Below are 19,910 nucleotides of genomic sequence, written 5' to 3'. Positions count from 1 at the left end.
GATACATAAAAAATAGAAGAAAAAAAGTGCATCAGTCCAAATTTCTACTCAGCAACCCAAATTTCAAATCTGCAAACCAAATTTCAATTATAAACTTACCCTCCCACAGATGTAAAATCTCCTCCCTGGATGTACAGCAGTCTAAGATGTTTGGACTTTCGCAGTCTTACCACAGTGGCATACGACTAAAGGCACCATCCATGAACTACCCTCTTCACCTTCTGCATTCCACCTCTGTGACCGATGACCTCCATGACCTCTGCCAGGTAAGAACCTCCTCATCTCCTAATATTTTGGGTTTTCTCCTAAGCCCTAGATCCCCTTCTGGTTTAGGGTACGAAAATGGAGGTTGGGAAAATGGAGGGAAATTCTTTGGGGGAAAAATAGAGCCAAAATGTAGGAACTAATAGGTGAAGCATGGGTTCAGTTCAGTGGAGACGCGAAATGACAAATTAACCTCCAACTTCACGGCAGAATGGATGGAATGTGCTAGATTTTGACGTTGGGGGATACATTGGCGAAAAAAATTTGTTCGGTTCCTTAATTTTCTAAAAAAAGAGGATAGGGGGCTAATTGAAAATTAGGTACAAGTTTAGGGGGCAAATCACTAGTATACCCTTGTTCTAAATAATCAAAGGCACAAGTGAAACTGAAACTAAGAGCACCTCCACCCCAAAAGGCAAGGGCAAGGCAAAGGCAAGGTAAGGGCGGATACTATTCATGTGAATAGTGTCAGCCTTGCCTATTTTGTTTCCATCCCAAAGGGCAAGGGCAAGGGCAAGGACAAACACTATTCACCTTACCTTATTTTCTATTTTTTTTTTAATACTTAAACCATTAATTTTGATAAGCTTTTCAGATAATATTTTCGATTTCCACGTGTCACTATACATTGGCGAAAAAAATTTGTTCAGTTCCTTAATTTTCTAAAAAAAAAAAGGATAGGGGGCTAATTGAAAATTAGGTACAAGTTTAGGGGGCAAATCACTAGTATACCCTTGTTCTAAATAATCAAAGGCACAAGTGAAACTGAAACTAAGAGCACCTCCACCCCAAAAGGCAAGGGCAAGGCAAAGGCAAGGTAAGGGTGGATACTATTCATGTGAATAGTGTCAGCCTTGCCTATTTTGTTTCCATCCCAAAGGGCAAGGGCAAGGGCAAGGACAAACACTATTCACCTTACCTTATTTTCTATTTTTTTTTTAATACTTAAACCATTAATTTTGATAAGCTTTTCAGATAATATTTTCGATTTCCACGTGTCACTATACATTGGCGAAAAAAATTTGTTCAGTTCCTTAATTTTCTAAAAAAAAAAAGGATAGGGGGCTAATTGAAAATTAGGTACAAGTTTAGGGGGCAAATCACTAGTATACCCTTGTTCTAAATAATCAAAGGCACAAGTGAAACTGAAACTAAGAGCACCTCCACCCCAAAAGGCAAAGGCAAGGTAAAGGCGGATACTATTCACGTGAATAGTATCAGCCTTGCCTTTTTTGGTTCCATCCCAAAGGGCAAAGGCAAGGACAAGAACAAACACTATTCACCTTACCTTATTTTCTATTTTTTTTTTATACTTAAACCATTAATTTTGATAAGCTTTTCAGATAATATTTTCGGTTTCCACGTGTCACTATTTATTATAAAATTCTCACATAAAAATTCAGATAACATTTTCGAATTAAATTTTCGGATAACATTGTCGGTTGCCATGTGTCCATCAAATTTTAGATAAGATTTTCGGATGAGATTCTCAGTTGTCACGTGTCTTATTTCATATAAGATTTATTTATTTATTTATTTATTTATTTTTATACAAATGAAAAGTAGTAGAAAAATATGAGTAGAGAGTAAAAAATATTGGAAGGAGAAGAGTTGCATGAAGATTTGGTGTGGAAAGTGAATAAAATTGTCATGTATTTATAGGGAAAAAATCCAGAATTTTTTTCAATTTTTTTTTTCAATTTTTTTACCTTGCCGACGTTAGCGCCTTCGGGCTGCAGCCCAGTCAAGATTTGCCCGTGGGCTTGCCCGGGCTGATTTGCACTGGAGGTGTTTTTGGGCTGGTAGGGGGCCTGTTGCCATGGCAGGCCTTGCGTGTTGCACATGCTCTAACAAGAAGGGGAGCTTTGTTATGGTGATTGATAATGACTAGATCAAGAATAGCAGACAAATAAATGGGAGTCAACTAGGCCAGGCCAAAATGAATGAGTTCGACCAAGTATTTTCGGTTACATTTAAGGTGACTGGAATTAAGTATGGCCGAGGTACTGGAGATTATAGTTGGCCAAAATGGTGAAATACCCAAAAAAGGAAAAGGCAAAGATTGTCCAATAGGTGATAATGGGGGAAATCAACCGCAACCACTGCCACTGGCTAGGAGAACTAGTCGACCGGTATATTGGTGCCCATATTTAGAATATGTCGGTCTTCAATTCGCCATGGAGAATATTGGCTGCATTATAGCCTAAAGCATGAGATAACTCATGAGGAGACACTCAAATTGAGATTGCTCTTTAGCACCCTTAATTGGCAAACTATGAAGCAAATCTTATAGGAGTATGAAGCAAACTATATATGAAGCAAATGGTATATGAATATCGTCCTTAAGTGGCAAACTATGAAGCTAATCTTATAATAGTAGGGGGTGGGCATTTGAACCGATGAACTAGGGATGGTAATGGGTCGAATCGGGGTTGCGTATGCCATTCCTATCCTCATCCCCATTAAGCATTTTTCCCCGATCCCAGCCTTCATACTCGCAATATTCAAATTGGGGATTCCCCATACCAGCCTTCATTGGGGAACAGGTTCCCCGACCCGCTCCATTACGAAAAAAAAAACAATAAAAAACTACTTTGTTGAATGAGAAAAGCAATCTTGTATATCCGCGCACGGCTATACTGTTGGAAAAATTCTATTTAACTAGTATAGCCGGGCGGCTATAATATTGAAATTTCTATTTACAGAGTATCGCCGTGCGGTTGTACTTTAAAAAAATTTCTATTTATAGAGTATAGCCGCGCGGCTAGACTATTGAAATTTTCTATTTATTGAGTATAGCCGCTCGGCTATACTGTTGAAATATTCTCTTTTCCACATTGCACTAAGAATAAAAATATAGATTTATTTTAGGGTGGGTTTAATAATGCTCTGCAGACATATTGAAGACATAAATCAATTTTCTACGCGGCGATATGTATGTTAATTAATTCTTTAAAGACAAATATCATAATGTGATGGGTAAATATCATGATAATTTGGACTTATCTGAGAGGATATATATATATATATATATATATATATATATACAGTTATTCTCTTATCCAGATGTCCGCACGTTATTATCGTGCGGATTCTATTGTAAACAGGCAGGAAAACAAAGAGGGGTAGTACAAAATACACTGCGTCCGCACGATAATAACGTCCGGATGTCCGCATAAGAGAATTTCTGTATATATATATATATATATATATATATATATATATATAGAGAGAGAGAGAGAGAGAGAGAGAGAGAGAGAGAGAGAGAGAGAGAGAGAGAGAGATGGATGCTATAACCTTTAAGAAGTAGAAAGATTTGTTAAGATATATATGAGGCTTGTATCCTGGTTAGGCGATCTTAAAGGCTTATTGGGAATTGATTATTTCCTTTAATTTCAGCGTTTAATATTCCCGATAGGATCCTAAGATGTAAACTCGATTGTACTATCAAGAGAATAAGGAACAGTTGACCCAAAAATAGGACTGATATTGTAGCATGTAGGGCTTGTAGCGTCATCCATTAGACCACCTTCACAGCCATGATCTTGACCTGTACTGTCACAATCCACAAGCTCTTGCTCTGATAGTGAGATTAAGTTTCCGGTTTTGAGCTGGTTAACCCCTTATGTCGCTGCCACTGCTGAGAACACCCAACAACACCCTATAAAATTGAAATAACATGCCTCATCATTCAAGAACATGTTATGTTGCGAAACAGTGAATGCATCATCATTTAACAACTTGCTTAACACTTACCACATTTGCCTTGGTCCTTGATAGGCGTCACTGCACCCTTTTCTCTCCAATCCACAGAAGGTGGCACATCAGTGGAGGATCGTTTCGTGGAATTGGACATGATCAATTTGGAGGATCGTTTCATGTAACCATTACGAATTTCCCGAAACTCCTCATTGGTTAGGTCTGCAAATTCATTTAATCTTAGCGTGAAGTAGTTCTGGCCCATGTGTTTGTTAAAAGCCTCAATGAACTCCAAGTTGGCCTTGAATATCACGAACACGTAGGCTCAGGTGGGAACTTCTTTTTGCAAACCTTTACTTGCGGCTCCATCTTAGCCATTTAAGTGATCTCAACGGCTGGAGAGAAAAACCAAACTTACAATAGAAACGGGTACACTGCACTTCCCCCTTAGCCCACGTGTCATGGCGCGCATTTTCCAATCTCGTCCCGCCCTTCTTCCTTCCAACCGCGTCCTTTTTTCTTTTTTTTTGGTTTCAGAATCCCTCTTATTCCTCTCAAACAGATTCGCCTCATCAATACCACCATCTCCTATTTTCTTATGTTAGAATCCATACATTTCTCTGGAACTCCCTTTCTCTTTCTCTCAATTCTCACTCAATTCCCTCATTTCTTGCTCTCTTAGTTTCTCTGCGTCAACCTCCATCCCCTTCTCTCTCTCTCTCTCTCTCTCTCTCTCTCTCTCTCTCTCTCTCTCTCTCTCTCACTATCACAATTCAAAAATCGAGATCTATTTGAGAGGGTAATGTTTGAGATCTATTTGAGTGAGTAATATATTTTCAAAGTTTGATATTATGTTTTGCATTTTCTATTGCATTCTTTAATGTTTAATTTTTGTTTAGGATTTTAGGCTTTGATTTTCTGGGTTTACACATATGGGCTGCTCCCTCTCTGTGCAGGTAAGAGTACTCTTTCTCGGTACTAGTTGTGAGCTGACGTTATATTTTTTTTCTAGAGAAAACTGAAAATCTGAGAGAAAAATAGAAGACATGGGAAGAAAGTGAGCTCTAAAGCTCGTTCTTTGACTGTGATACTCATTGCATCTTATATTAGCAGGTATAATCTAGTTGACCCTAGTACGATTTTCTTCTTCTTCCATTCCTTTTTCATTATCGTTTTTGGGCATGTATCATTTGGGTTATTTGGTATATGTTAGGATGCATTTTATATCTACTATGATGCATTTGCTATCTGTTATGATCCATTTTCTAAGTGTTATGATACATTTGGTATCTGTTAAGATCCATTTGGTATCTATTATGATGCATTTGGTATCTTTTATGATGCATTTGTTATATGTTATGATGATGACAGGTGGCGGCCTCCTTGCTGACCTGTGGAGCTGGATATGAGGATAAGGTTTTCCGATTAATTGAATTTTTTTTTATAATGAATCAAAACAAGGAGTATACAAATTCGTACGTATTTGTCAAGAGGAATACTTCGTATATGAAGTGAAATGGCTGGTGTACTTATCTCAACTATATCAATACTATTGTGTGGAACACAAGTTCCAGCAAAAATTTGGTTGTCATCGGGTTTCTAGGTAACATTGTTTAATATGGAACACATTTTATTATAAAATTATAAAATTTTCCCTATGAATATGGACACCTTGTGAGAGCGTGATTCCCAACTATTGCTTTATTAGGTGTGAATTCCCAACGTAGCATGGAATGAATGTCTCCATCCGCTTTGGGTGTCTCCATTTTTGGGCATCGTATTACATTATAGAAATGAATTTTTTTTTAAGGCAAAGCGATAGGTTGTTGAAGGTGAGATTCATTTGGCATGTTGGCTGTATTCACTCATTCATATCCACTGCACTTAGTAGCTCCCTAAAAATAACTAGAATACAACATAATACATTACATTTTTTAGTTTGGGAAGAAAATTTATTTGGAGACCATACACTTACATATGTGGTGAAGCACTTCCAATATGGTCTGCCCAGATTCCTTTCAAATTTGGAAATGAACATAACCATCTCAGCACACCTCTTTGGCTTAGTGTTGGCTGAAGAAGTCGACATTACCCAAAATGAAGACTATATCTCGACTATATCCATAGAAGACTGGGGATGGGGAAAGAAAATAAAATAAATTTAAATACAAAACATAAACACAATAAGAATACAACATAGGACCACACGTTCCCTCAAAAGGGAAACTTGTCATCGGTGATGGTGCACGTATTTGTTACATTTGTTATATTTGTTACATTTGAGCTCTCCTTGTGCTGACATGTGTCACATTTGTTATATTTTGGTTAGAAGTATTACCATTAACTTGGTTTTTGAAGATGACACATGCAGAATATTATTTAATACCCATCCCAAGTTATTCTGTTTTGATAGCATAAAAACACACACATATATATAGCATGAAAAGTTTGTCATATGAAAACGCTTTCCATAATACTCTTTACCCATAAACCCTAACCCTAACCCTAAACCCTAAACCCCAAACCCTAACCCTAAACCCATAAACCCTAATCCATCATATTTGTTATGTTTTAATCATATTTTTATTGTAAAATTGTTGTAAAATATAGAAATAAATGAAAAAAATACAAAAAATATACATACGTATTTCTCAGCACCAATACTTGTATCCCAAGTCCAAAAAGTGGTTTACAATTGTTTTAAAATTAAAATTTGGGGGTCATCCCTAAATGTGAATGATGCAAATAAAAACATAACTACATTTTGTAAACCCTAAGCTATTGTTTGTTTGATCACATAAGGATCGGATCGAAATTTGAATGCACTGGCGAAATTTGACGTACGTGCTCGAAGAAAATGTCATACCAATCCCGACATTATTTTTTGGGAATTTTTTGAATTATAAACGATTTTTAAATCAATTTTGAGGTAAAAAGAAATAGTTAATTGGATGAGATGCCAGGTGGCGGTTTACCTTGCCGACACATAGAAGTGGATGGGATGCTAGGCTCTCCTTGTGCTGACATGTGTTATGTTTGTTATATTTTAATCATATTTTGTTGTAAAATCGTTTCAAATATTAAAATAAATGAAAAAAATACCAAAAAAAAATTACATACATATTTCTCAACATCAATACTTCGTATCCCAAGTCCAAAAAGTGGTTTACAAAGTATTGATCACTACTTTACAACAACTCTTCCTCTAATTATTACTTCAAATTTCCCAAAGTCAAAATTTTGTTTTCACAGCTCATAGTTGAAGATAATGTTGCAAGGGATTTTCTGGAAATCTTCACTGCATTTTAAATATTTTTTAATTCATTTTTGTGAATCTTTTAAGTTTAAGATACAAAGATGAACATCTGATGACACATGGCGCTACGCGATACTGACAGCTGTCGAAAACTCTGATAATACATCAATCTGGGGCTACCATGTGTCATTCTCTTCCATTTATTACTATTTTACAATGCTTTAAGTTCCAAAAATCACAATCACCATAAATTCTCACAAACTCATTATGACATTTTCTTTATCTTTTAAGCTTTAAAATATAATTTTTACACATAAAAAAATTCAAATAGTTTATCAAAGTTTCAATTTTCTTCCTCTTGCAGCGCCACATGTCATCATATGTTTTTTTTTGTTTAACTGACAAAATTCACAAAAAAATGATTTTAAAAAACACCGTAAATTTTCTCCCTAGATTTTCGCGTATTTATTTGAAGATAATCATGTTTTGGAAAGTGTAGAGTGTCATAAATGTAATTTTACTTAATTTTCTCCCTAGATTCTCCTTAGTAAAAATGTAAAGTGTCATAAATGACTCCAAAGATTATCAACAGTTTATCAAGTTTTGGAATTTTAATATACATATTATGTCACAAACACTGATATGATTTGATTTTAATCTCTTGTTGTGCCACGTGTAATATGATTATGATTATATTTGTTTTCATAAAATTCATAATCCCCTTTTTTTTAGGGTGGGGCATGTGCCACATATATCCCTAAAACCCCACACAAATCTCTCCAACTCCTCCTCTTCTCCGCCTTCTTCTTTGCTCTTCGGAAAATCCAATCTTCTAAACAATGTTTTGATACAGTGATGTTGAATATGTGTTGTAGGTGCATAACGATAACCATAATGATACATAATTCCCATTGACAGCCTGAAATATGCAACAAGCATGATACACAATGATGCCATGATACAAAAGAGTTTCTCAGTGAATATTATCCTGCTTTTAGTGCATACAGATTATACAGCTTCAACGCATCCTTAAGGGAATCAAATTCAATTCCTAGTTTTGGTTTGAACTCCACACTAACTTCCGATGTCACCTGTGCTTCAGACTCCATTTCACAATTCTTGCAATTTAACCCTGAAAATCATATTACCATCATAATAATATTGCCACATACGTTCAAAGAGCTTTCAAATATATATTAAACACAATACTATATGCAAAATATAAACATAGAAATATCAAATTTTCAACAAATGTCAAATATACTATCAAAACTTTAGTAATAATGGAGTCTGAAACGAAATATTCTATGAATCATTAGTGAATACACATGCTTTACCTAAGAATACTTTTGGAGTCTCTAGTGACACCTTGAACAACCCACATCCAAACTAGCATAAATTATGCCTAGATACTTGGACAAAATTTTTCCTCTAGTATGCTCTAATTAACAAATATTGAATATCAGTTATCTCGTAAGTGATTTTGATCTTCAAATTTTCAACAAATATCAAATACACTATCAAATGTTAGTAAATAATGAAGTCTGAAACGAAAAATATCAACTATTAGTGAATACAAGTGCTACACCTAAGAATCATTTTGGAGTCTTTGGTGAAACCTTAAACAACCTGATTCAAAATAGCGTAAATTATGCCCATATATTTGGTCAAAACATTTCCTCCAGGATACCAAAATTAACAAATACAGGATATCTATTACCTCATAAGTGATTTTGATCTTCAAATTTTCCACAAATATCAACTAGACTATGCAACATTAGTAAATCGTGGAGTCTGAAATGAAATAATCTATGAACCTATTACTGAATATAAATGCTACACCCAGGAGGCCTTTTGAAGCCTCTACTGAAACTTTAAACAACCTACATCCAAACTAGCGTAAATTATGCCCATAGACTTGGTCAAAACATTTTCTCAAGTATAAATAGAGGTTGTCGCTTACCTCGCTGATTTTGAGCTTTTAAATTTCAACAAATATGATATTGTCGTCGATTTGAAGCGACAACCCCAAAAAAATTCAATCTTCGTCTTCTCAACTATTCGAACTCAATGCTAGTTTCCAGTTTGCTCCAACACTTTCAAACGACGACTCCAGTTTCTGATTTGCTCCAACACTTTTTCCTCCAAGTCAACGCTAGATTCGACTGTGCTCAACGATTCTATCAAGGTGTTACGCGCACAAGTTTTTTTGGTACCAGATGGGTCCTCAAGTCTTCACAAGTGCACAGAACACAATCATCAAACCAGAAAAATGAAAACACAAAATGAATTACAGTGCATGTGCTCATCAGGATAATACCTTGCTTTGTATGTTTTAAATCACCAAACCAGAAAACTGAACAGCTCTCTTTCCTCAAACAAAATAGCAAATCAGAAAAAAGAAGAAAATCATGTTTTTTGAGAGAGAGAGAGAGAGAGAGAGAGAGAGAGAGAGAGAGAGACAAACACACACACAAATAGAGACAGAGAAACAGAACTTCTTTTGGAGGGAGATATTGTGGTCTTCAAGAGCACAATGCGTCTGTTTTGGAGGGAGTAAGCCACGTTCCAGTGGAATGGTTTTACCCACTTTCAGTTACACTTGCTTCTTATCATCCGTTAGATTTGATCCAACGGTGTTCTCATTTAGAGATTCGCAAAATGACGTTCCCACCAGAGAATAGCCCATATCACGAATCGCCTCTCTTTCTCTTCTGCATCCTTATAAAAAAACTGGCCCAAATTGAGCCATCCAGTCTTCTCATCATAAATTTGGCGAGATGATGCTTGAGAGGAGCAAATGTCCAAAATGGAAAGAAAAGCTAAACAGAGGTATTGGCCTTGATTTGTGAGAGCCATGGTAAATAGTAAATAAGCACAAATGGTACGTATTCTATGGAAATATATTTAATCTTTGATGGGCACAAGACATTCAATGAGCATCTGGGATTTTATAGACATAAAATTGTTGTGAGCTCTCCTTTTCCTCATAGTATACTAGATGGGGACCTTTCTTTCTACGTGCCTTCGAAGATTTTCTAACTTAGGCACACAATAATTCAATTTTTTGGGGCCGTTAATCATTATTTATTTGTTAATTTCACATTATCCTTTACAAACAATATAAGAAGATTAGCGGAACTAACTTATCATTTTTTTGATAGACGAGTAATTGATGGAATTACGAATGGAGTCGGTATTGCGAGTTTATTTTTTATATTTTAAGGAAATGAACAACTGATCCATTACAAGTCATGGATCCTCTTCGATCTTAATCACTTCATAAACTACTTAATGTATTAACCAGGCACAGAATGATTCAATTTTTGGGGCCTTAATGATGATATGAGTTGTGATGTGTGTCAAATCCAATTTGAACACATCATTATTTATTTTCTACTTTCATGCTATCTAGCACATTATTTTAAAGAAATGACCAAGTTTTCACACCAAAATAAAAAATAAAAATCAAACTAGTATGGATCATGGAATTTAAGCTTAGTATAATTAAGGGCTAAATTGATAGCAGGTGACATGTTAAAAGTTTAATATTTTGATTATGAGATTATTAGGTTATAAGATAGATTTTAAATTGTATTTTTCTTCTCTTTAAATAGGTCCTAAATTGAATCTTAATTAAGAATTAATAAAGTAAAAATAAAAAAGACTAGATTAATCAACATGGCAATATCTTCACGGAAATAATACTTGAGTGCACTTCTAATTACACTTCCTTGTTTATACTAGTTGTGAATTCACGAATGATAACTGTGCATATATCATAATCGTAACTGTTGATTTCTTAAACCACAATTTATCTATCTTTGCAATCAAAAAGAAAAATTCATTGAAATTGGAGATTGATTTAATATCAGACGGTTTTCGTCTTCAATTCCTTAAATTAGTTTTGAAAATGCTTGCGCGCTTTGGCGAACTGCTCGCACTCGGGACGAGCTTTCTCAACGACTAAACCAAGAGGGTAGGAAACGCGATGGCTTGGACCGATGAAAACGACGCTGTCTCCTTCTAATAGGTTGAGCTTCCGGGTGGCCACCGGCGCAGTTTTCGATTTGTTGTTAGGGTCGACTTCGTGGGAAATCTTGCATTCAGGGTCAGGGCTGTGTAGCACTGTCACTTGACAATCATCCACAGGCTCCTCAGAATTGTCCAACTCAAACACGTACAGTCCAAGCGGGTTGGTTTCGCCCTCTTGGCTGGATTTTATGTTCCCCCCCCTCCCTACACTCCAATCGCACCTTTGCACCTGATCAATGGGCAATGCCAATGCATGCATGCATAAATCTCATATTCAAATCTTATAAACTACAGTTAGGTAGTTTGTTACTTACTTATTAATGTTACGTACCTGGAATCATCTTACTGATCTCGGTCATAGACTTCAATTGGCAGTTATCACAGTAGACCAGGCCGGAGAGGTAGATTTTGTCGTCGGTGGTGTTGGAGTAAGCGAAACTGAGGAGGGACAAGAAACAAAAGGCAAAGGCAAGGATGGTAGTGCTAGACTTTGTCGACATTGTTGATTTCGAGTTTGCTTGTGTTGGTTCTATTCTATGTATTGCTGATGATGAATTATACAGGGCTTTCTTCTTCTTAAAAAGGGAAAAGAAGCAAAGAATGCGTATATTTTGGAGAGTTTTGTGAGCCTTTCTTTGTTTACATGTGGAATTGAGACACTTGACCCGCTCTTGATGGGACTGGAGTTCAGGAGAATAACTTGCCTTCAACAGAGTTGATCAACAACTTAAATGAATAAAAATTGATGATTCGATTGAGAAGGTCACCACAGTAATTATATATGGCTGCAAGCCAATAGTTAAGGTTGGGTTTGTTTTCCTAGAAAACTGTTAATAATATTAGAGTGTTGTTAAACGTATTCTAAAATTAACTGAGTACACCCTATGATGATTTAAGTACACCCTAATATTTAAATTAAAATGTAAAATTAACCAAGTACACCATATTTAACTACCAAAAATACCCATGATACACCTTAATACACTCTATCACACAACACCAAACCCGTAGAGCTCCTCAATTGCACTTCTGGCATGAGCAATGCTAGAGAGGATTTACTTGCGAAAGTTTTCGTCAATCATCAGTCAAGCACACAACTTTCTCTTCCTCATCCATAGGCACACTGTCAATAGCATGCAACGATGCTAGATAATACATAAAAAAGATTTAATACATTTCTTAAGTGCATACATTATCTATGCAAACATAAAATGCCGCAATGAATCTGGCTGAGTGTATTGATTAGTTTACAATTAGTCGATCATCAATTGATGGAAGCTTATTGCCTGGGAGCGTTGTATGGGATGTATATGTCTAGATGCTAATCCTCATGTCTCGCCAACATGGTTTTCTCATCATAAATTTGGCGAGACGATGCTTGAGAGGAGCAAATGGCCAAAATGAAAAGAAAAGCTAAACTGAGGTATTGGCCTTGATTTGTGAGAGCCATGGTAAATAGTAAATAAGCACAAATGGTACGTATTCTATGGAAATATATTTAATCTTTGATGGGCACAAGACATTCAATGAGCATCTGGGATTTTATAGACATAAAATTGTTGTGAGCTGTCCTTTGCCTCATAGTATACGAGAGGGGGACCTTTCTTTCTACGTGCCTTCGAAGATTTTCTGACTTAGGCACACAATAATTCAATTTTTTGGGGCCGTTAATCATTATTTATTTGCTAATTTCACATTATATATCCTTTACTAACGGTATAAGAAGATTAGTTGAACTAACTCATCATTTTTTTAATAGACAAGTAATTGATGGAATTACGAATGGAGTCGGTATTGCGAGTTTATTTTTTTTTATTTTAAGGAAACGAACAAGTGATTCATTACAAGTCATGGATCCTCTTCGATCTTAATCACTTCATAAACTACTTAACGTAATAACCAGGCACATAATGATTCAATTTTTGGGGCCTTAATGATGATATGGGTTGTGATGTGTGTCAAATCCAATTTGAACACATTATTATTTATTTGCTACTTTCACGCTATCTAGCACATTATTTTAAAGAAAAGACCAAGTTTTCACACCAAAATAAAAAATAAAAATCAAACTAGTATGGACCATGGAATTTAACCTTAGTATAATTAAGGGCTAAATTGATAGGTGACATGTTAAAAGTTTAGTATTTTGATTAGGAGATTATTAGGTTATAAGATAGATTTTAAATCGTATTTTTCTTCTCTTTAAATAGGTCCTAAATTGAATCTTAATTAAGAATTAATAAAGTAAAAAAATAAAAAGACTAGATTAATCGACATGGCAATATCTTCACGGAAATAAACTTGAGTGCACTTCTAATTACACTTCCTTGTTTATACTAGTTGTGAATTCACGAACCATAACCGTGCATATATCATAATCGTAACTGTTGATTTCTTAAACCACAATTTATCTATCTTTGCAATCAAAAAGAAAAATTCATTGAAATTGGAGATTGATTTAATATCAGACGGTTTTCGTCTTCAATTCCTTAAATTAGTTCTGAAAATGCTTGCGCGCTTTGGCGAACTGCTCGCACTCGGGACGAGCTTTCTCAACGACTAAACCAAGAGGGTAGGAAACGCGGTGGCTTGGACCGATGAAAACGACGCTGTCTCCTTCTAATAGGTTGATCTTCCGGGTGGCCACCGGCGCAGTTTTCGATTTGTTGTTAGGGTCGACTTCGTGGGAAATCTTGCATTCAGGGTCAGGGCTGTGTAGCACTGTCACTTGACAATCATCCACAGGCTCCTCAGATTTGTCCAACTCAAACACGTACAATCCAAGCGGGTTGGTTTCGCCCTCTTGGCTGGATTTTATGTTCCCCCCCTCCCTACACTCCAATCGCACCTTTGCACCTGATCAATGGGCAATGCCAATGCATGCATGCATAAATCTCATATTCAAGTCTTATAAATGTTTGTGAGGTAGTTTGTTACTTACTTATTAACGTTACGTACCTGGAATCATCTTACTGATCTCGGTCATAGACTTCAATTGGCAGTTGTCACAGTAGACCAGGCCGGAGAGGTAGATTTTGTCATCGGTGGTGTTGGAGTAAGCGAAGCTGAGGAGAGACAAGAAACAAAAGGCAAAGGCAAGGATGGTAGTGCTAGACTTTGTCGACATTGTTGATTTCGAGTTTGCTTGTGTTGGTTTTGTTCTATTTATTGCTGATGATGAATTAGAGAGGCCTTTCTTCTTCTTATAAAGGGAAAAGAAGCAAAGAATGCGTATATTTTGGAGAGTTTTGTGAGCCTTCGTTTGTTTACATGTGGAATTGAGACAATTACTGACCTCCTTGACCCGCTCTTGATGGGACTCGAGTTCAAGAGAATAACTTGCCTGCAACAGAGTTGATCAACAACTTAAATGAATAAAAATTGATGATTCGATCAAGAAGGTCACCACAGTAATTATATATGGCTGCAAGCCAATAGTTAAGGACCTTAAGGTTGGGTTTGTTTTCATAGAAAACTGTTAATATTAATTTCACACATTCAACTCTTGGTCCAGCCAAATAATTGAATTCTTGTGAAGTAAATGAAATGCAATAAGATTTTAAACAAATAAATGAAATAATTGTGTCTAATTATGAACTTTCAAAGTAGGAATGGAACCTTTTTTCGGGCCTATTTGTAGTGCTTCGAACAGCAGTTAATAAACTGCCACTATGATGATGATACTACAACATGCTACTCAAACATTTACGAAACTCTTGCCTATCCTTAAGAAGGCAAGCTGGGTTCGCTTCATTATAGAAGGTACAACTAATAATTAGGGCCGGTTCTAAGATTTTAGGAACCCAAGGTCAGGGCCGGCCCTGGGGGTAGGCAAGAAGGGCCTTGGCCATGGGCCTCCAATTAAGGGGGCCCCAAAATTTTTTATATTATATATATATATATATATATATATATATATATATATATATTATTGTCTAACTAAAAATTAAAAAATTAAAATAAAAAAAAACAGAAAGTCAGCGTTGTAATTGAACAAGGAAGGCTCTTCCTCTTCCCATTCAGAAACTCTTTGTTTCCTACGCCACACAACCAGCCAAGAGCAACAGCCCCTTTCCTAATTATTTCTCCATGGAGCTCTATTTAATCCATCGATCTCTTAATAATCCACCATTATATTTTTCTATGTTATTCCCATCTCCCTTCAATCCATTATCCATATCCTTTATTTTTAGTTTCTATCATCTTTCTCATATCAGATTCATATTATAACCCTAAGTTTCAATCTCACCCAAAAAGCTCACAAATTGTCTTTGAGATTGATGGTGACCAAGAGGGGAGGAGCATGAGAAACTGAAAAGGTAATCAGATTTATAATTTTTTTCTTTATATTTGTTCCTACCCAGCAAACTATTGTTTCAATTCAATTTCCAATAGGAACAAAACACAGAGAGATACAGAGTGGTAATCAGATTATTGTTCAGATTTTATTCTTGTCTAACTTGTTTTTTGTCTCTACGAAACTCCGCAAAGGATAATTATAGATTCATACTACTCTAATTTGACTTTTCTAGATATCAAGCCGCTAACTTACAGCATACAGCTAGCTCACTTAATTTGGATTTGTTTCTAAAGCAAAACATCCTCTGCCTGGTGGAGATAATCTCCCAAGTCTCCTTATATAAGTCGCTATAAAACTGCACAATGACATCTACTAAACTTTTCTTAACAAAAGCTTGCATATATCTTATCATTGCAGATGTACATGAATCAGGTGGAGGTATGGAGTGGAGTTTCTCAAAGTGCTAGAAGATCAAGGATTTTTCAGTGTTTGATTGTACTTTAAATGTTACAGTTTTTACTTTTTTGATTGTAAATGGTGCAGAGGAAATCAAGCAGCTATTTGATAAAGGGAAAGCTTCAGATATTTGCACATTGTAATGGGATGGATCTCTTATTGGCTGCCTGTTTGGGAGGAAGAAGGCTACAGGAAGATTTTGTACCCATCCAAATTTGCTGCAACCATTTCATATGTTGTTTTTAAAGCTGATTTTGCTAAACTCATGTGATGAAGCTTGAAGCCAGAAGCTAATCTTAAGGGAAAGGGTTTAGTATTTTGTACAAACACTTAGTTTTAATGTATCTTGACATGTTCCCATTATTGGTTGTTGGAATGTTGGTTTGTAAATTTTTAATTTCCTTCATGATATTAAATACGTAATCAGAATTTTTTTGTTTTATATGGAGATATGGCTACACTCTACATAAAATCATTTTATTTGTTGTTTTTTTTGCAATTTTATATATACTAAGGGAAGGGGCCTCATTTAGTTTATTGCCTAGGGCCACCGAAAAGTCAAGGCTGGCCCTGCCCAAGGTGAACCTTGGCAATGGGGTCCTAGAGTTCTCTGACCCTCTATCCATGCGTTATGTAGTGCTAAATATTTTATTAAAAAAAAAATTTAATTAGGGCCATAAAAATTTGGTGAACAATAAATCATGAACTTAGTCTTGTCACTTCCATTCGATTGTATCTCACAAGCCCTAGGGTTTGATTGTTGTTAATAACATGTAACATTTGCAGAGTAACCAAGCCTAACAAGGTAATGCTCTAAAACTCTCTCTCTCTCTCTCTCTCTCTCTCTCTCTCTCTCTCTCATTTGGTTTAAGGTACAAACAATATGTACATGTAAATTTGGACGGCAATGGCATGTAAAAGAGACTTTTCCATTACACACAATAATTTATCGCAATATGCATCACTGTTATTGTCGACATTGCTGGTTTAGTTTAATTTAATTTCTATAAAATTCATCATGACCGGGTTTGTATTGGACCTTTGAATAATATATACAATGAAACAGGTTTCGTTTCAACCAAAGGAATATAAGAAATCATTTTGGCCCTCTCTATTTGGCTTCACATGTTCCATGCCAACAGAACCAATGCCGCATATTACACACGCACAACAATGCTATAAATCCCTCTTAACCATCAAGCAACAAACCTCTCTCCCTCTCCCTCTCCCTCTCCCTCTCCATGCCAACCAAAATGGTAATAGTTTATACGCTTTGGCACTTTTTTTTTTTTTTTTTTTTTTTCTAAAGTTAACTCGACGGTATGAGAGATTTTATTCTTCGAAGAAAAAGAGAAATACCACTTAACCTAATATTGATCACTTGAATTTCAGGGAACATGCTGCAAAGAGAAAGGGGTGTTGGTGAGCGTGTATGTGGAGAAACCGAAGAGGAGGACGTTCTCAAATCACCATCACCATCACCACCATCACAATAACCATCATCATATTCATCACACCATCAGGAGAGAGGTTGTTCATTACAGGCGTGGTGCTGATGGAAGAGGGTACATTAGTAGGAGAGCTGAGCTCCTTCAGTACTCTCAACACCTTCGGCTATCTGCTAGATCAGCACCAGCTGCTTCCACAGCCTTAAATCCAAGGCCTAACAATACCAATAGTCAACAATCTCATGCCCAGGTACTTTTTTACTGTAGACAAGTTTCTTGGATGTAATTTAGGGTTTAGAAACAGAGAAAATTGTCTTCATAATCTCATCTATAGTTGAATGATTAATCAGAAGTTTAGGATTCGTCTGATAACATCTTTCGTTTTTGGTTTCTGTTTTTTTTTTCTTCTTAAATTATAAGTGAGGAGAGAAAAAAAAAAGTAGCATAATCTTGTATTGGTGTTTGAGTTGTTGGATTAACAAACATCATTCTTTTCTATTTAAATATTGGCAAAAACACATTAATAAAGAGTAAAAGTCAACAGGTTTGCAAAAGCAAGTGAGCCCACTTAATAAAAAAAACTAGAGAAAATGAAAAAGAAAGTAGGCAAATTTCCTATCAATTTTACAGCAGCTTTCATTTTCACGTACAAATAGGTTGTTTGGTTTCTCTTTCCCTTAATATTACTTGTATATATAAAAAATAAGAAAAAAGTTGTTCGGTGTAGGAAAAATTAAAAAAGTTCTTCGTCGAGCATAATTAAAAAACTTTTAGTTTTTATTTCCAAGAATCCTTCTCGATATTATCTTTCCTCTAATTTATATCTCTCTATCTCCCTTTTCCTTTTAACCTCCTTTAATTTTTTATTATTATATAAAAAAAGCATTATCTATATATATAAAGCAAAAGGCAGAGAATGGTGAAACATTCAAAATATCAAAAAATACCCTTGGTTAATGCAAACATTAAAAATTGAAATTATTAATTAAATGAGGATAATATGGTAAATTCACACTTTTTCATATTAAAAAATTTAAAATTAAAAGAAAAATCAGATAATGGATCCTATTTTTATGAAACACAACTACCCATTATCTTTTTTAATTCTAAAATAAATTTAAAATTTTCTAAAAAAAAGCCTCTAGCAGGCGCAGAAGCGCGTGCGGAGAGGCTAGTAAAAGATAAAACAAAAGCAAAAATAGGGTTACCAAACATGCACTTAGCTTATTGGAAGAACTTGGGCTTAGATGTGAATTAGAGAGAGGCCATGATCAGCAATGACTATTAAAAAGTTTATTAAGGAATTACTTTATGTCATAGTCTTTACAGATTGAATGATAAAGTAGTTGTAGTTAGATTGTTGCTGTCAGAAGAAAGCCGAATAAGATTTCAAAAGCTCCAATCTGCTTTGGCAACTGGAAAATCCCAGACATGTTTGGATTTTTTCCAAGTTCACAAGCTAAGAAAGACAGGAAGACAAGAAAGAAGCATACTGGCTCTACTACCAGCAACAAAATAAAAGCTGTTATCAAAAGCTTAAAGGTAATTGAAGACTTTAATTATATTTATTTGCTAATTAGTTTGAAAATTCAGTCTAAACTCAAATCCTCCTTTCAGGTGCAAAAGCAACGAGGAGTTTTTTCCAAGATGTTCTCGTCTACAAAGCGAAAGTGAAACTTCAAGTTAACAACCCATGTAATTTTTTTTTTTTTTTACAAAGACCATTTGTTCTTGTAAACAAGCCAGTGAATCGGCTTTTTGGCTCATCGCTCTTTCCTTAACAAGAATAGCTTTTGGGAAATTACAAAGAGAAGCTGCGACGGAATCCCAAGTTCCGAATATCGTACAACAATTTAGAGATAAGAACTCACAATAAACTAAGTAATGATTTTTCAGGGTTTACTTAAGGGTGTAAAGAACCTCATGGAATCTTCCATGGCAGAAAAATTTGGTACAATGAGTGAGCAGCCGAAGACCTACAGATTCATGCGTTTTAACACACCACATTCCTCCCGTTCTTTAACCACTCAAAATATAAGCAGGTCTTGACCATTTTCCATGCTAATTTGTTCCCCCTTTACATCCCGTCTTTGAATTCCTTTTTCTTCCCATGAACAGCATTTTTTAACAATGAAACAACTGCCTCTGAATTCTGTGTTGCAAAATTGACTGTTAAAAGCTGCTCAAGTCTTGGGTTGAACAGGTTTTTCTTGTGTATAACCAAACAGAACACGTATGGCTTTTAGAAACAAAACCTATCGGGATGTCTGCTGTCGAGTATACTCCCACAGAGCAATGGCGCCGCTGACATGAACGTTAAGAGATCGAACAACTCCCAACTGTGGAATCTCAAGGCAAGCATCCAGAACACGTATGATATCCACCGGTACACATTCCTTTTCATGCCCAAGGACCAGTACCTGTCCAGTGGATGCAAATGAGTAACGCAACA

General features: G+C 35.7%; 2 protein-coding genes and 2 long non-coding RNA genes across 4 annotated transcripts; 3 read left to right on the top strand and 1 right to left on the bottom strand.

The window, feature by feature from the left end:
* The first annotated feature begins 4,298 nt into the window (after nt 1-4,298).
* Nucleotides 4,299-5,678, top strand: LOC148294447 (uncharacterized). Its single transcript, XR_015836096.1, has 3 exons — nt 4,299-4,784; nt 4,863-5,076; nt 5,335-5,678. It is a non-coding gene; the product is annotated as an uncharacterized LOC148294447 (long non-coding RNA).
* A 7,877-nt stretch (nt 5,679-13,555) lies between these two features.
* LOC110756485 (olee1-like protein) lies at nt 13,556-14,413 on the bottom strand. Its single transcript, XM_088252912.1, has 2 exons — nt 14,213-14,413; nt 13,556-14,110 (listed from the first exon to the last, which is right to left on the bottom strand). Exons 1-2 carry the CDS (start codon nt 14,379-14,381, stop codon nt 13,749-13,751), a joined length of 531 nt encoding a protein of 176 aa, XP_088109038.1. The 5' UTR covers nt 14,382-14,413; the 3' UTR covers nt 13,556-13,748.
* A 904-nt stretch (nt 14,414-15,317) lies between these two features.
* LOC148294446 (uncharacterized) lies at nt 15,318-16,487 on the top strand. The gene is made up of 3 exons (XR_015835710.1): nt 15,318-15,573; nt 15,972-15,992; nt 16,098-16,487. It is a non-coding gene; the product is annotated as an uncharacterized LOC148294446 (long non-coding RNA).
* Nucleotides 16,488-17,194: 707 nt separating this feature from the next.
* LOC148294445 (uncharacterized) lies at nt 17,195-19,294 on the top strand. The gene is made up of 4 exons (XM_088252821.1): nt 17,195-17,266; nt 17,403-17,708; nt 18,815-19,000; nt 19,076-19,294. Exons 1-4 carry the CDS (start codon nt 17,252-17,254, stop codon nt 19,130-19,132), a joined length of 564 nt encoding a protein of 187 aa, XP_088108947.1. The 5' UTR covers nt 17,195-17,251; the 3' UTR covers nt 19,133-19,294.
* Nucleotides 19,295-19,910: the final 616 nt, after the last annotated feature.

This window comes from Prunus avium, chromosome 5, assembly GCF_965620075.1.
Source record: "Prunus avium chromosome 5, drPruAviu1.hap1.1, whole genome shotgun sequence".
Classification (NCBI taxonomy): Eukaryota; Viridiplantae; Streptophyta; class Magnoliopsida; order Rosales; family Rosaceae; genus Prunus; species Prunus avium.
This window is presented reverse-complemented; position numbering and strand designations above follow the sequence as displayed.

What these genes read in the sequence shown, in the direction of transcription:
- LOC110756485 (XM_088252912.1), bottom strand. Translation starts at nt 14,381, where the DNA reads ATGTCGACAAAGTCTAGCACTACCATCCTTGCCTTTGCCTTTTGTTTC. An exon ending in GATCAGTAAGATGATTCCAG is followed by an intron (nt 14,111 to 14,212) that starts GTACGTAACGTT and finishes CCCATTGATCAG; the next exon opens with GTGCAAAGGTGCGATTGGAG.
- LOC148294445 (XM_088252821.1), top strand. An exon ending in GTCAACAATCTCATGCCCAG is followed by an intron (nt 17,709 to 18,814) that starts GTACTTTTTTAC and finishes AGTTGTAGTTAG; the next exon opens with ATTGTTGCTGTCAGAAGAAA. An exon ending in CTGTTATCAAAAGCTTAAAG is followed by an intron (nt 19,001 to 19,075) that starts GTAATTGAAGAC and finishes TCCTCCTTTCAG; the next exon opens with GTGCAAAAGCAACGAGGAGT.